The 16,907-nt window shown below is 39.8% G+C and overlaps 1 protein-coding gene across 1 annotated transcript in view; it reads right to left on the bottom strand.

Annotated features, from left to right (window-relative positions):
• Window positions 1-4,509: 4,509 nt before the first annotated feature.
• The window catches only part of TXNRD3 (thioredoxin reductase 3), a 67,870-nt gene continuing 55,472 nt past the window's right edge, over window positions 4,510-16,907 (bottom strand). The window contains exons 14-16 of the mRNA XM_004738666.3: window positions 7,302-7,397; window positions 5,512-5,646; window positions 4,510-5,301 (exon numbers count right to left, since the gene is read on the bottom strand). Of these exons, the coding sequence (XP_004738723.1) occupies window positions 5,239-5,301; window positions 5,512-5,646; window positions 7,302-7,397 (294 nt within the window). The 3' untranslated portion in view covers window positions 4,510-5,238. The remainder of the gene's footprint in view (window positions 5,302-5,511; window positions 5,647-7,301; window positions 7,398-16,907) is intronic.

Genomic DNA, 16,907 nt, shown 5'->3' with positions numbered 1-16,907 from the left:
TGGTACCCTCTTGCATTAGATTTCTAACAGGTTTCTCTGTCACAGCCTGCTTAAAAGCATTGGATGATTCCTCATTGGGAAATAAACCACAAGTTGAAAAACTGTACTACTATTCAAAAAAAGATAGTGTTCTAAACCATCATACAAGTCATCTGAGTTTAAACTGTTTTAACACTAACTCACTTAGAGCTATATGTTCCAAGAGAAGACAACAGTAACAGGAGCTCAGTATGGTTTCACGCATCCCAATTCTTTTTTTTTTTTTTTAAGATTTTATTTATTTTAGAGAGAGAGCATGCACATGATTGGGGGAGGGGCAGAGGGAGAGCAAATCTCAAGTCAAATTCACTCTGAACACGGAGTCTGATTTGGAGCTCGATATCATGACACTGAGATCATGACCCAGGCCGAAATCAAGAGTCAGATCCTTAATCAACTGAACCACCCATGAGACCCATCTCAAATTCTAAAGGTAAGTCCACTGACACTTTTCCAGCAGCTAGCCTCAATTACAAATTCTGGCCAATTGCTGCCCGGACCCACTTACTAACTTACTTAACTTAACCCACTTACCCAATCCTTTATTGTGTAACTACCCCTTAACTAACTTTGGCCTCCCAAATCCTCTAGGTGCCCTTCCTTAGTTCCTTGATTCTGTTAAGATAGTGCTCTCCCTTGCTAAGTTTGATGAACCCACCTTTGTATGATGAACAGTTTTCCCCAGGACTTTTTTTTTGTTTTTTAATGTCAGCTTTGACAATCATGGATGCTCCAAGGAAGTTTAGCAGAGACCTATCGTAGTCACAACCCAAGACCACCAACTCAGAAGGCACTCCACTGAGGCCTCTTGAGCCTTCTTGTTTGGGGTTACCTTCTCCATGATGAGTTCAGTTCAGTACTAAGTTTGAGCTCCAATCCCTTTTTTGTTGAAATCCCAAATCTGTATGAGCTTTACTTGTCTGTCCTAGGAAAAAATAGTTCCCAAAACATTTTAGTCATTTTAGTTATCTGAATAGATTTGTAACTACTTTTAATTTTCCTTGGTGGCCATATTAGATAGCCATTGCTGGGTAACAAATTACTCCAAAACTTAGATTAAAAAACAATTATCTCACAGTTCCTGAGGATCATGACTCTGTGAGTAGCCCAAAGCTTCTACTGAAATTTCAGTCAGGCTGCTAGCTGGGGGAAAGCTTGACTGGGAAGAATTCACTTCCAAGTTCATTCACATAGATGCTGGCAGACCTTAGGTATTTGCTGTTGGCTGGAAACTTCAGCTCTTCACCATCTGGGCCCCTTCGTGGGCCTCCTGAGAGTCTTCATGGCATTGTAGCTGCCTTCTCTCAGAATAAGTGATCCAAGAGAGTGCACGAGACCAGGTTAAGAGCTGCAGTCCTTTTATGACCTAATCTTAGAAGTGCATACCACCAGTTCTGTAAAATGCTACTGGTCACAGAGACCAACCTTGATACAATGTAGGAGGACTCTACACAAGGATGTGACAATCTACAGCTGAGGAATCCAACCTGGGAGCCAACTTGGAGGCTACCTACCATGGTGAAGTCCACCAAAGCACGGACTTGTCAATATTTCTCCCACTAGACTATCTATTGCCAAACTATTGTGTATCTACAAGAACTTTCCTTCATAAGGCCCCTATTCATCATCACAGAAGCCAAGATATCCCACACCAATATGCAGTATGCCAGGAACTTAACTGTTTTAAGTCTGTGAAACAGGCAATATTGTCCATACCTAAAAAATGAAGAATAAGAAAAGTTAAGCAACTTGTTCTTTTCTCTTTTTTTTGTCCAACTGGATTTTAATGGCCAATTTTTAAATGTACAGTAATTATAACTTATAAAGCAATGCATCAGAATCACCAGGAGGGCTTGACATAGGGCTTGTTAAACTCCATCTCCAAATTTTGGATTCTGTAGATCCAGCATGAGGCCTGAGACTCTGCATTTCTAACATCTTCCCAGATCGTGCTGTTACAGGTGGTAGAAGAAACATAGTTTGAAGAAACACTGATTTACAGAAACCAAAAATCAATAGCATCGTGAAATTTGGGAGATGGTTATGAATTATGGTAATTATCCTGCAGATGCAACTTGTTCTTTCATATAAGTCATATGTCTTAAGTCACAGGACCAGGCATTCCCAAGTCATCACTCTTCAAAGTCTAGGATTTTTCCAGAACTCCTCACTTCTTGTTGACTGGATCCTAGCTCTAATCTAGTTCTTTCCAGCCTGATCTCCCTCTAACCCCTCACTCACCTCACACTACCACCATGCTCCACTTTCCATCATACTGTATGGATTTTAAGGCCCCACGTTCTTAGAGCTAGTCCCACAACAGATATCTTTCTTCCCAGCCCTTTGTGATATCAGTCTTTTGAAATTTGTTGAGGCTGCCCTGGGCAAATTTCATAAATATTTCAAATGTGCTTGAAATGAGGAAATTTCCATGTTGAAAGTGATGCTCTTCTGAGTTCATTAAACTGAGCTTGTTAATTGTATTATTCAATCCTATATTTTTACTGACTTTTAAAAATTTGTTATTTAAATTCAATTTAGTTAACATATACTATATTTTTAGTTTCAAGGGTAGAATTTAGTGATTCATCAGTTGCATATAATACCCACTGCTCATTCCATCACATGCCCCCTTAATGCCCATCATCCAAGTATTCTATCTCTCCACCCACCTTCCCTCCAGCAACCCTCAGTTTGTTTTCTAGAGTTAGAATCTCTTACAGTTTGCCTCCATTTTCATTTTATTTTATTTTTCCTTCCCTTCCCCTATGTTCATTTGTTTTGTTTCTTAAATTTCACATATGAGTGAAATCATATGGTATTTGTCTTTCTCTGACATTTCACTTAGCATAATGCTCTCTAGTTCCATCCATGTTGTTGCAAATGACAAGATTTCATTCTTTTTGATGGCTCAGTAATTGATGGCTCAGGAATTTACTGACTTTTCTTGTATTTCATCTAACTACTGAGGAATATTAAAATCTCTACCATAATAGAGGATGTCTGTTTTTCCTTGCAAATCTGTAGGCATCTGTATGTTATTAGGTACATACAAGTGTTATCTTCTGTTAAACCTAATCTGTCACCATTATCTCAGGCCCACCTTTACCCCAGTAGAGGAGACGAGAGCAAAGAGATAAAATGGGGAAGGAGTGTGGTGGGGAGCCAACTACAGATAGGTTTTCATCTAAGTCCAATCTCCTCCTTGCAAAGGGAAGATAACTAGCCTTCCCAATAGCCTGCTACTCAGACAGTGGTTAAAATTCTATGGACATTGGGGAGGGTATGTGATTTGGTGTGTGCTGTGAAGTGTGTAAACCTGGTGATTCACAGACCTGTACCCCTGGGGATAAAAATATATGTTTATAAAAAATAAAAAATTTAAAAAAAAAATTCTTTGGGTGGATTACTTCCTTCCTCTTAAGAACATAACTAAATTTCCTTGCTACTTCTTTCTGGGAAGCAGGGTATGTTTTTCGCTCATCCTCCCACTGGTGGTACAGCCCACTGGGGTCCCAGCTTCACACAAAGGCTGTCCGTTTGAAACTTCACCTGGGCACACCTGGACTTTAAGGTTTTCTGCATTATGCTGAGTGCAAACAGAACCCACTCTCAGGCTTCCTGGTTTCACTTCATCTGGGGTCCTGCAAATGCTTGGTTGTTTCTATGTATGTGGTGCTCAGCAATATAGTAACAAAAAGGGTTTTTTAAATTATTTTATCTAGAATTACAGCTGAACCCTTCAAAAGCATCATTCAGAATCTCTCCAGATTGCTTTAAATCCTTGAAATCCTATTCATCCCTCATGGTTCAGTTCAAATACAGATGCTTTCATTAAACTCTGATCAATCAACTACCCTTCACCCCATACCCAGTGGAAGTTAACAGCATCCTCCTGTTTTACCTGGCTGTCTCTAGGTGGGTGGTAGTAATTGCTACAACCAGCCTTACTTTTCATAGTTATATTTGTATGTTTCTCTCCCCAGTAAACAGGCAACTCAATAACCAGATCCTCTATCAGGTTGTTGGGTCCCCATCCCCACTCTAGCCCTGCTCCATTCCCTGTCTCCAGAGAGGGGGAGCAAAGGCTCGTCTAGGTGTTCCAAGGCTCCACTGGTGTTCCCCAACTGCTGAATGGCTTTGAATCTTTCATTTGAAACCTACGGCTAGAAATCCTGACCACAGAACTATCCAATCTTACGACAGTAGGTTCATGGTTAATGTCCTGTTCAAGAGAGCACAGGCTGCCTTCCTGGCCTTGGCCGCTCTGTGGTGCACTTCTCAAGAAAACAACAGATTTTCCAGAAGGACCTTGGGTAGACCCCCACTTCAAGGGCCTTTTAGATGCTGACAGGTGTGCAGATTCAAAAAGAATCTCCCATCACTTGTCCATTTACTGAACTTGACTGTAATTCAATAGATATGGATTTGAATCATTTTAAAGTTTTAAATTAATTAGATCTCACATAATACAGCATTAAAAACTTTTTAATATTACTCTTAAGATCAACATAGAGAAGACATTCAAGCATGTCTGACATGAGACACTAATAAGAGAGGACTCCAAGATGGTTGCCACTGGGAACCCAGAGAGGGTGAGGCACGAGGCGGGAGTCTGATGGTGGGTACGGTGTATACAGCTGACTCTCTACCTGGTGTGCCCAACTTCCTGCTAAGGCACCCACATGTCACAGCCAGCTACTCGAAGGCACTTCTGGGACACCACTCATCAGTGACCACACAGAATTCCAGGCCCACATACTGGAGACTCGCCACTTTACAGTCAGTTTCCACACTGAGAAAACACTTTCAGAGAAACAAGGTATGGGGATAAAAATACCAGCAACCAGAAAAATTAACTTGGGTGAGTTATGTGCTTGCAAGGTCCTTCAGAGGGAAGCTCGAGTCTGACATGGAAGAGCATCAGCCTTAGCTCACCTCACAATGGGTTCCGAGCTAAGACGTCAAGGAGGCAGCCTATGTGCCTCTCCCAGCCAGCCAAGCCCGCTGAGCACAACATCCACTGCCGTCTTGCCTCCTCGTCCTTCTCATCTCTGTGCTGGGAAGAGAAGTCCAGCACTGTGCCCCACTCATTGGAGCAGGTGCCTAAGCACCGACTCACTTGACCCAGGGGCATTCTTGTTTTTGAGAGAAATGGGGAATAGGACAAGGAAAACCACAACAGCAGCGGGCCTAGCCTCAGCAGCCTTTCTGCGTGATGTCTAGTCCTGACGACTTTGTAATTTCCAAGGTTGTAAACACCTATTCGAAAAGAAGAAAACCAAAGACATTTATATCTAGCCATCAGTATTTCAGTATTGCTTTAAGAAAACACGTTTAGAATATCACTTCTAGATTAACCTTTAAAATATACTAAGCAATCTAATACAAAATCTTTCTGACAATGGGCTTTACAACAGTTTTTCAAACCATACCAACTGAAATCAGTAAAAACCAACCCCATCTCCGTACCTCACCACATGTGGGATGAATTCCAATGGTGTCGTCCAGTTGCTGCTTTGTGAGCCCACATTTCATTGCGGCCGCAAACCCTTGGGTGATCTCACCGGCATTTGGTCCGAGAACGTGGAATCCTATCACCCGATCCTTGAATAGGCAAACATAAGAAAGAGAAGCCCGGTAGGTTAATGATCAGAATAGGAATCTATTTATTGCAACTTCGCAGTTAACATTTACAGCAGCTACCACAAAAAAAAATGCTCTTATGTTGAACTGAGCAGAGAACATTATCATGAAACTGAACCACTGTAAGAATCTGCTAAATGAGCCAGCAAATGCACATCCAGAGTTAATTTGTACTCAAATTTACCAGAACAAGCAATTTACCCACCGCATGAAGGAGTTCATTAGTATGATGTAAATTTCCAAATTATGCTGAGATGGTGCTAAACAACAACATAACAAATCTGAATTAAAGTCCAATACTGGAATAATTCTAGGGCGTGGATAATTCAGAGTTTGGAAATGCTGTGGTTTCCGGCCCAGGAAGCAAGTTGTCGGGCTCCTGACATAACTAGGAGCAGCCAGAGCGGGCCTTTCATTCAGGCCTGCACGTAGGGAGGGACAGGGCGCAGGAAACGGGCAGACCCAGCAAGATAGGGAGCAAGAGTCAAAGTCTGTCTCCAAGGACACAGTGCATTTTAGGCCATCCAGTGTTTTTTCATCAGACTCTTGTCTCCACGTTGATGTTCACTAGTGAAAGTGCTCAACAGGTGAGAGAGAGAAGGCAGAAGGGCAGAAGAGAGAGCTCCGCTGCCCACGTTCCAGAGAAAGAACAAAGAGCACACATGCGGCCTCATGCACACTTAGTGGTGGGCGCTCACAGGAGAGCTCCAGGAGCAGCGTTTCAGGGGTCCGGCCCTCAGAGGCCACGGGAGCAGTGCATGAGAAGTGGGAGTTTTCAGGGCCCCATGGAAGGCCCCTGAGCTGGAATGTCAGAGATGGGGGATCATGCGGCAAAGTGGGGGACAAGGGGGGCAGCCTGGAGAGACAAAGGACCTCTGACGAAAATCTCCACTTACAAATGAAAACGGAGGCAGTGTGTGAGGGCAGACCCCGTTCACACTTTCCGCCATTCAGCCACAGGAAGGGAGGAAGTCCTAGGGCAATACTCCAGAAATAGCAATTCTTCAAAAGGGGCGAACCAAGTCCCACTGCTTTCTACACTCAGGGTTCTTTACAAAACAAGTCGTGAGTAAGCTGTGCTTTCAACCCCGATAATGCAGGCGTCCATTATCAATTTCATGCTTACCTCAAGAATGGGGGAGGCCGAGAGCCTCTGCCCACTGGCTCTCTACCCCACCAATTCTTCTTTCATGAAAGCCTTCATTAGGAATCAGTTAATTAACAGGTTTTCACTCCATGCAAGCATCTCTTTCTAAAGGCTTTGACACACATTTTGTCAATTTACAAAAGGCACACATGCACCCTACCTTTTATCAGTTGATGACCAAAACTTTCACAGACCATCTGGCTCTAAACAGCTAAGTTAGAGAGCTCTGGGAAGAGACATCTTTCAATGACTCTTTTTTTTTTTTTTTTTTAAATGGTATTAGTTAGCCTCCCTTGCCGTCTATCCTGTGTTCAACGTCCACAAACACAAACACATGGACCGGGTAGCAATTTGAAGGATTCCTGCCTCACCCTGAAAGCAGTCTTAAAAGAGATCATTCAAACCCAAATACCAAATTAAAAGCGAAGTTTAAAATGACAGCTTTTTAGCATCCAATCGTATTACGTACGTTGTCGAATTTATTGCAAATTATCTTTGCATAACAAGTATTGTTGTCTCTGCCGGCCACTGTCCATTCAAGAGGCCAGAAAAAAGTATGATACACCTGCAAGACAAGGGAGAAATAGGCCAGGATCAATGTCTGTGAAAACCATTCCCTCATATGCTCTTTGTTTATACAAAGATGATCATCTCTAGAATAGCTTTCACCAATTTGAAGTTTTATGATCTTGACTTGGATGTGTGATGGGAGCATTTGGACCACTGTCCTAAAATACCAGCTGTACAAGTGTGTGGACCTTTTTTTTATTTTTTAATTTTTTTGCTCTGCTGTCAATCCAAAAAAATCTCCCAATTAATATCATTCCATTTTCAAACCTTTCTAGGGTGCTACTGTCCAGGGCAATGCAGTAGGCCCTCTGGCACCTGAGAAGGTAAATAAAGACTGAGATTCTGCTTAAGTGAATTGACACCCTGCCTACAAGTTTCACAGTCACACCACATCTAGGGAAAAGCAGAAGAAATAAAATAGTGCTAGTCATTCACAGACATCAAGAACACTACCTCTCTGGGGCACCTGGGTGGCTCAGTGGGTTAAAGCCTCTGCCTTCGGCTCAGGTCATGATCCCAGGGTTCTGGGATCGAGTCCCGCATCGGGCTCTCTGCTCAGCAGGGAGCCTGCTTCCTCCTCTCTCTCTCTGCCTACTTGCGATTTCTGTCTGTCAAATAAATGAATAAAATCTTTAAAAAAAAAGAACACTACCTCTGCTACTTGCAAGCCCTCCCTCCAGTGCTCTGAGTGCACCTGGAAGGCTCTCAATCTGGCCTGGTCAGCTGGGAATCAGGACAAAGTACAACACGTCCTCCACTCATGGGGGCTATACTGCCCCAGCCTGTTCATCCTACTCGCTCCACACAGAAGGCAGTAGATTAATGTCTGCTGCCAGGGTAAGAAATGAATTCCGAACTAAAATCCACAGTGGAAGGATTTAAATACTGGTGCTTTGTTCTTTAACAGGATTCTGTATTTTGTATTTTGAATTACGTCTTTATTGTTTTTATAAAAATGATCCAAGGTTATCATAAGAATAAGGCAGTGAAGAAATTCACAAAGAAAAATAAAAACTAAACTAAACAAAAAAGCCCCACCATCCAGAAATAAATATTTTAAATGTTAGGGAAGCATCAATTGTCGGTGCATAGCTAATAAAAATGAAATTTTTATTTAAAAGCTATCATAGAACACAATTACTTGTAATAAAACTATTACATTTAACTTGCATTTAACAGAAAAGCAACAAACTTTTCACATATTTTAAGACAAATTTATCGATCTCTGAGGCTATTAGGAATAGAAGATAAATGCTTCTTTACATCAAGACAGTACTTCCTAAAATATAGCTTAAGAAAAGAGATGGTGAAAGCTCTGGGGTTTTAAAAAAGATTTTCCCCACAGCAAGCTTGTTCCCGGCTTGTCCCATGCCACTCTGCTCACACGTTTCAATTCCCTTTCCTTCTTTCTCCCATTTGTGCTCTGTGTGTGATGTTCCTTTTAGTATTTGGAAGATTTTATTTTATTTAAATCCTTGGTCCTCCTTGTTCAAAGTGGATGTGAAGTGTGGATCTAAATTTACTTGCTTCTTGAATGGCCATCCACTTATTCCAATGTCTTTAAATGAATGTCTCTTCCCACTGATTAAAAATAAAATACGATCTTTATCCTGTATGAATTCTTCTAAGCATTTGAACCCATTTCCAGGTTTCATATTCTGTTCCACTCATCTCTCCATCCACCTGTATGCCACTATGGTACAATTTTAATTATTACAGCTATATGATAAATTTTAATATCCATTAGGGCTCATCTCCCCATTGCTCTCATTCAGAATCTATTATTGTCTCTTCTAAAATTTATCAAATTATGTACAATTATTAGACATAATTTTCAAAGCTCTATTATGAAAACAACCATGTCTGTCTCCCATGGCCATTTCAATCACTGGAGGCAACTGCTTTCACTTTTGTTTTTTAAAAAGTATATTTTCCTACTGCTGGATCTGCAGATCAGTGCTGCAGTTGTACCTGCCTGGTTTAGAAATTATTTTATTTTGTTGGTCTCATTTTATTCTTCAGTCCTTTACAATTTGAGTCCGTTTCTTAACTAAAATGCAGATTTCAGACATTAAGCTAGTTCCACTTTTCTCCTCTTCTGTCGGCTTAATTAAGTATCATAGTAAGCACTCTTTCTCCTTCTAGAACTACATATGTTGTAAATGAGTTGTGGGCAAAAGAAAATACCTATGGGTTGGCCAAAGTCAGCACCTCTGGATCAATGGTTCACAACCTTGGCTGGTCATTAGAATCCTAGGGTGGGGTGGACACATGCCCATCCTGCTAAATTAGCATCTCTGGGGAAAGGGCCAGGCACTGAAATCAGCATCTCTAGGTTGCTTTCACCTCTTTATTTACCTCCATGTTTCTAAATAACATGCTTATGTTGCTACATCTTGAGTTTTCCATTTTAGGCTTTATTGACTTGCCTCTACTGGCAAGGAGGATTTAACTCCCTTTCTTCCTCAGCCCCTACCACCCACTCACTGGAAACCCTTTCTGACCCACTCATCCTCCCAATTACAGATATTTTCTCAGCTAAATCAGTTATCAATGTTTGCTTCACTAAGTCAAGCTATTCACAGACAATTGGATATTCACACACAAAGTAATGAAGTTGGACCCCTACCTCACATCATAGGCAAGAATTAATTCAAAATGAATTAAAGATATAGATGTAGAAGCTAAAAGCTTTGACAAAACTCTTAGAAGGAAACATAAGCATAAATCTTCATGACTTTAGACTGGGCTATATTTTATTCAATGTGATATCAAAAACACAACAGAAAAAAAGATAAAGAGGATTTCATCAAAATGAGAGACTTCTGAACTTCAGAGGAAGCCATCAAAGGAATCAAAAGACAACCTGCCAAATGGGTGAGAGGTTTTATACATCATCTCCCTGGTAAGAGACTTGGAAGTAGAACATACGAAGAACTCTTAGAACTCAATAAAGCAACAACCCAATTTTTAAAAGGGCCAAGGATCTAAATAGACATTTGAACAAAAAGAGATATACACCTAACCAATAAGGCCATGAAAAGACTCCCAATATCATTAGTAATCAAGGATATGCAAATGGAAACTGTAAAGAGACACCACTAGATTGGTGTATTAGTTTCCCAGCACTACCCCAACAAATCAAAAAGACTTGGTGGCTTAAAATAAAAGGAGCTAATATTTTTAGAGTTCTGAAGGCCAGAAATCTGAAATCAAGGTGTCCACACAGCCAGGCTCCTCCCAAAGGCTCCAAAAGGAGTATTCCTTTCCTCTTTTAGCTTCTGGTGTCCCCAGATGCTCCTTGTCTTTGGCTGCATAACTCCAATCTCTGCTTTTGTTTTCATATGGCCTTCTCCTCTTCTATCTTATAAGGATACCTATTCTTGGGTACATGGCCAGAAGATCCAGGACAATCTCATCTCAAGATTCTTAACTTAATTGTACCTGCAAAGACCCTTTTTCCAAACAAGGTCACATTCACAGGTTCCAGGGGCTAGGCTGTAGACATATCTTTTGGGGAGTCACCACTCAACCCACTACAGATAGCTATAATCAAAAAAGACAATAAGTGTTAACTAAGATGTGGAGAAACTGGAACCCTCATACATTGTTGCTGAGAATGTAAAATGGTACAGCTTGGAAAACAGTTGGCCAGTTCCTAAAAAAGTTCAACACAGAGTTACCTGTGACTCAGTGATTTTACTCATAGGTATAGATTCAAGAAAACAGATAGCACTGTGTACACAATAACTTGTACAGGAATGCTCAGAGCAGCTTTACTCATGATGGCCAAAAAGGCGAAACAATCTACTTGTCTGCCAACTGATGAATGGATAAATAAAACATGTATTCTCCATATAATGGATTATTATCCAGCAATCAAAAGAAATGAAGGACTGGCACATGCCATGACAAGGATGAATCTGGAAAACTAGCTGATGCTAGGAGAAAAAAGCCTGTCACAAAAGACCACATACAAAATGATGCCACTTATAGAAAATGCCCCACAACAGGCAGATCTACAGAGGCAGAAATTAGATTAGTGATTGCCTGGAGCCAAGGGTGAGGGGATAGAGGAACACAGGGAGACACTGCTAACAGGTATCAGGTTTCTTTCTGGTACTGCACATACAAATCTGGTAAGACACTAAGATTCACTAAATTGCACACTGTAAGTTGTTAACTATATGGTATATGTCTTCTATCTCAGTAAAGCTGTTTTTTAAATTAAGCTATCTGAGTCACATAGTAAACTATGGTTATTTTACTCCCATGAACTTTTAATTTTCTATGGAATTACAGAGTATCTTGTTTTGCATTAGACTTAATTTTCCCTCTACCAACCAGGATTTATCCTAAGTCTTAACAATACTGTATTCTAATCCATGAAGAGGCAATGTCTTTCCAATTAATTAGGTCTCCCTTTATTTCTTTTAACAGTGTTTCAAAGTTTTCAGTGTACAAGTCTTTTGCCATCTGAGTAAAATTTATTCCTAAGACCTCTTCTTAATCCTACTGTGATTGTTTTAAAATTTCCTTTTTGGAGAGCTCATTGCAAGTACATAGAAATACAACTAATTTTTGTGTGTTTTCATGCCGTGCAACTTTGCTAAATTCTTTTAGTTCTATTATGGGCTGAATTATGTCACAGCCTCAATATAAATTTGTACTTTAAAATCCTAACTCCTAATAGTCCAGAATGTAACCATATTTGGATAGGATCTTTAAAGAGGTAGTTAAAGTGAGGTCAATAGGTGGCCCTAATCCAATATGACTGTGTTCTTACAAGAAAAAGAAATTAGGACACACACTCAGAGGGAAGATGATATGTACACAAAGAGAAAAGACAGCCATCTACAAACCAAGGAGGGGGGCCTGGAATATCCTTCTTCCATGGCCCATGGAAAGAATATGCTGACACCTTGGGCTCAGATTTCTAGCCTCCAGAACTGAGAAAACAAAGATATGTCTTTCACATGAATAGACACTTTTCTAAAAAAGACATCCAGGTGGCTAACAGACATGGGAAAAGGTGCTCAACATCACTGGGAATCAGGGAAATCCAAATCAAAACCACAGTGAGATACCACATCACACCAGTCAGAATGGTTAAAATTAACAACTCAGGAAAAAACAGATGTCAGTGAGGATGAGAAAGGGGAACCCTTTTTGCATTGTTGGTAAGAACACAAACTGGTGCAGCCCCTCTGAAAAACAGTATGGAAGCTCCTCAAAAAGTTAAAAATAAGCCACCCTATAACCCAGCAATTGCACTGCTACGTACTTATCCAAAGGACACAAAAACATTGATTTGAAGGGGCACCTATACCCCAATGTTTATAGCAGCAACATCCACAATAGCCAAACTATGGAAAGAGCCAAGTTGTCCATGGACATATGAAAGGATAAAGAAGATGCGGTACACAAAAACAGACACATAAATCAATGGAACAGAGTAGAGAACCCAGAAATCCCAGAAATGGGCCCTCAACTCTATGGTCAACTAATCTTCAACAAAGCAGGAAAGAATATCCAATGGGAAAAAAAAGACAGTCTCTTCAACAAATGGTGTTGGGAAAACTGGACAGCCACATGTAGAAAAATGAAACTGGACCATTCTCTTACACCATATACAAAGATAAACTCAAAATGGATGAAAGACCTAAATGTGAGACAGGAACCTATCAAAATCCCAGAGAACACTGGCAGCAACCTCCTTGATCTTGGCCGCAGTGACTTTCATTTATGATTTTAACCATCTAAGTCTTCTTTTTTCCTAGTCAATCCAGCAAAAAGTTTATTTCTGTTGGCCTTTTTAAAAAGTTTTCCTTTGTTACTGATATCTAGTTTCATTCCAGTGTGATCAGAAAAGATACTTCATATGATTTCAATCTTAAAATTTACTAAGACTTGTCTGGTGCTCTAACATATGGTTTATCCCAGAAAATGTTCCATTTGCACTTGAGAAGAATGTGTATTCTGCTGTTGCTGGGTGGGGTGTTCTAATGTATATTAGATCTAATTGGTTTATAGGTGCTCAAGTACCCCACTTTCATATCCTGTCTGCTTGTTTTAGCCATTACTGAAGGAAGAGTATTTTAAAGTCTCCGCTATTACTGCAGAAGTATCTATCTTTCTGTCAGTTTTGCCTCATATATTTTTAGGCTGTATATGTTTACAACTGTTACATATTTTTGCTGTATTGAATTTTTAAATCAATATATAACATCCTTTCTTCTCTGTTGTGACTTTTTAAACTTAAATGCTATTTTGTCTGAAAATAATAATAAAGCTCTTTTTGTTGTTATTTGCAAAGATCCTTTTCTATTCTTTAGCTTTCAATTTGCATCTTTATATCTACAGTGAATCTCTTTAAAGAACATACAGATAGATTCTATTTTTAAGTGAAATCTGACAAACTGTCTTTTTAAAATTATTTTTACCAACATATAATGTATTATCAGCCCCAGAGGTACAGGTCTGTAAATCATCAGGCTTACACATTTCATAGTACCCACCATAGCACATACTTTCCCCAGTGTCCATAACTCAACCACCCTCTCCCTACTGCCCCATCCCCCAGCACAAATTGTCTTTTGATAGCAGACTTTAATCCATTTACTTGCCACAGGATTACTGATAAATGAGAACTTACTTTTGCATTTATCTATTTATTTGCTGGAGGTCTTACAGTTTTCTTACTTCTTAATTCCTTTATTCCCAACTTTTTTTGTATTTAGTTTATGTTTTCTAGTGCATGATTCTGAGTGGCTTATTCTTCTTTTTTGTATATTTAAAAAATTATCATTTTGGTTACCTTGGGAACTACAATTAACATCTTACATTTATAATAATCTTGTTGGAATAATACAATTTAAGGTTTCAACAGCATGGAAACACTGTGCTTCCAAAAATATATCTCTATCCCCTCCTTTTATATTCTTATTGTCACAGGTCACATATTATACCATACATACTCATTAACTTGGATTTATAATGTTTAATACAGTTCCCTTTTAAATCAGATAGCCAAAAAAAGAATAGTTACAAACCAAACCAAAACTGCAATAACACAGATTATTATCTATACCTAAGAAGTTATCCTTATTAGTGTCGACTTTTCCTATAGCTTCCTATTACTATCTGGTGTCCTTTCATTTCTGTCTGAAGGAGTCTCTTAACCATTTCTTTGGGGCAGGTCTACTAGTAATGAATTCACTCAGTGTTTATTTTTCTGAAAATGTCTTATTATCCTTTGCCAGACAAAATTCTTGGATGATAGTTTTCTTTCTGAAGTTCAACTACATCGCCCCAATGTCTTCTGGCCTCCACTGGTTCTAGTGAAAATCCAGCCATTTACCTTATTAAAGATCTTTTCATATGATGTGTTGCTTCCTTCTTGCTATTTTTAAAACTAGCTCTTTCCTTGGGATTTTAGCAATGTGACAGTAATGCATGTCACTGTGCATCTCTGAGTTTACCCTGCTTTGCTGTCCTTCAGATGCTTGGATGTGCAGGTTTATGTATTTCAAGTTTTGACCATTACTTCCTCTTTTTTTTTTTTTTTTTTTTTGCCCTCTTATTTTCTCCCTTCTCCTTCTTGGGCTTTCTTTTTAAAGATTTATTTATTTTAGACTGAGAGCGTGAGTGAGCAGGGGAGGGGCAGAGGGAAAGATTCTTTAAAGCAGACCCCTCACTGTGTGTGGAGCTGGACACTGGACTCGATCCCAGGACCCACAAGATCATGAACTAAGCCAAAAAGAAAAGGCTGATACTCAACACACTGAGCCACCCAGGCGCCCCCTTCTGGGACTCTTAATGCATGTGTTGGTGTGCCTCAAAGTATCCCAATTGTCTCTCAGAATTTCTTCCTTTTTCTCCATTCACTGATGCTTTCTTCTGCATACTCATATATGCTGATCAACTTCTAGTGAATAGTTCAATTCAGTTATTGTACTTTTCATTCCAGGATTTCTGTCTGGCTCCTTTTCATAATTTCTATCTCTTTAATGATATTTTGTTCAGACATCATTTTCCTGACTTTCTTTAGTTATTTGCCCAGTTTCCTTTAGCTCACTGAATATACTTAACATTGATTTAACAGGAGATTTAATGTCTTTGACTAATAATTCCAAAGTCTGGCCTTCTCCTGGAATGGTTTCTGTCAAATTCTTTTTCCTGTGAATAGGTCATACTTTCCTGTTTGTGTGTTATTATGAGTTGAACTGTGTCCTCCCAAAATTCACATCTTGAAGTCCTAGCCCACAGTATCTTAATATGTGATCTTATTTAGAAATAGGGTCATTGTAAGTGTAATTAGTTAAGATGAAATTACTCTAGAGTAGGGTGGTTCTTGTAATCTAGTGTGAGTGTTGTCTTCCTTAAAAGGGAAAAATTTGGATACTCATACACACACCAACAGGGAATCCCAAGTGAAGATAAAGTTAAAATCTACAAGCCAAGGAATGACAAAGATTGCCAGCAAAACACCAAAAACTAGGAGAAAGGGACGGAAGAGATTTTCCTTCACAGAAATTAAATGGAAACAATCCTGTCAACTACCTTGATGTTGGACTTCCAACAGAATTCTGTGATTTAAGTCCCCAATTTGTGGTACTTTGTTATGGTAAATTTAGTAAACTAATAGATATGCTCCATTGCTTGTTTGTTTGTTTTTTTCCCTTGAGCCTGGACATTCTGAGTATTATAACATGGTAACCCTGGAAATCACATATTTCCACACCTCAGAGAGTGCTGGTTTTTTGTTTGTTGAGAGCTGGAATCATCCATGTAGGACTTTTCCAAACTGTGTGCTCACTGCTGTGGTTTCTCTTCTATTGTCTCTGAGGTCAGCCAGGGACCTGACAAAGATATCCTTAAAGGTCTGACTCCCAAAATGGGGGGAAAAGGGAGTGCTCTCTCTTTAAGTCCCACCACAGCAGGGAAGCCACTTCAGTTTGTGGAGGTTGGTGCCAACTCCTCAGCAATCAGAAGCAGGGATGGGCAGTCAAAACACTGCCCTGATTTCTGGAGCACAAGGTCCTTACTACCCCACTCTGGACCCAGAAAGCCACACCAGGAGTAGAGGCCATCAGCCTTGCAAAATATCCACCACAGTGCTGGATTTGTGTAACACTGGCCATTACCACAACAGAAAAATCCACCACAGTCTCCTATCCTCCTCTTCAAGCTCTCCTGAAAGTACTCAACTAGACTTGAGGATTCCAGAACTGCTTCAAACACTTCCTGCCAGTTCAGTTGTTGCCTCAGTGAAGGGATAGATTTCTGGAGCTTCCATGTCACCATTTTCCATAATAGCACTCCTATTCATCCATCTTAACTGTTGAGTAACATTCCCTGTACAGCCTCTTGTTTAACCATTCAGTTGCCAAAGGACATGTTGGTTTTCCCAATTTGGAGCTATTATGAATACAGCTAATATAAACATTCATGTACACACAGAAATGAACATGAGTCTTCATTTCTCTAGGATAAATGCCCATTC

The sequence above is a fragment of the Mustela putorius genome, unplaced genomic scaffold (assembly GCF_011764305.1).
Source record: "Mustela putorius furo isolate JIRA1106 unplaced genomic scaffold, ASM1176430v1.1 tig00003850_pilon_pilon_pilon, whole genome shotgun sequence".
NCBI classification, from domain to species: Eukaryota; Metazoa; Chordata; class Mammalia; order Carnivora; family Mustelidae; genus Mustela; species Mustela putorius.
The sequence above is the reverse complement of the archived record's forward strand: the minus strand, read 5'-3'. Positions and strand labels throughout refer to the sequence as shown.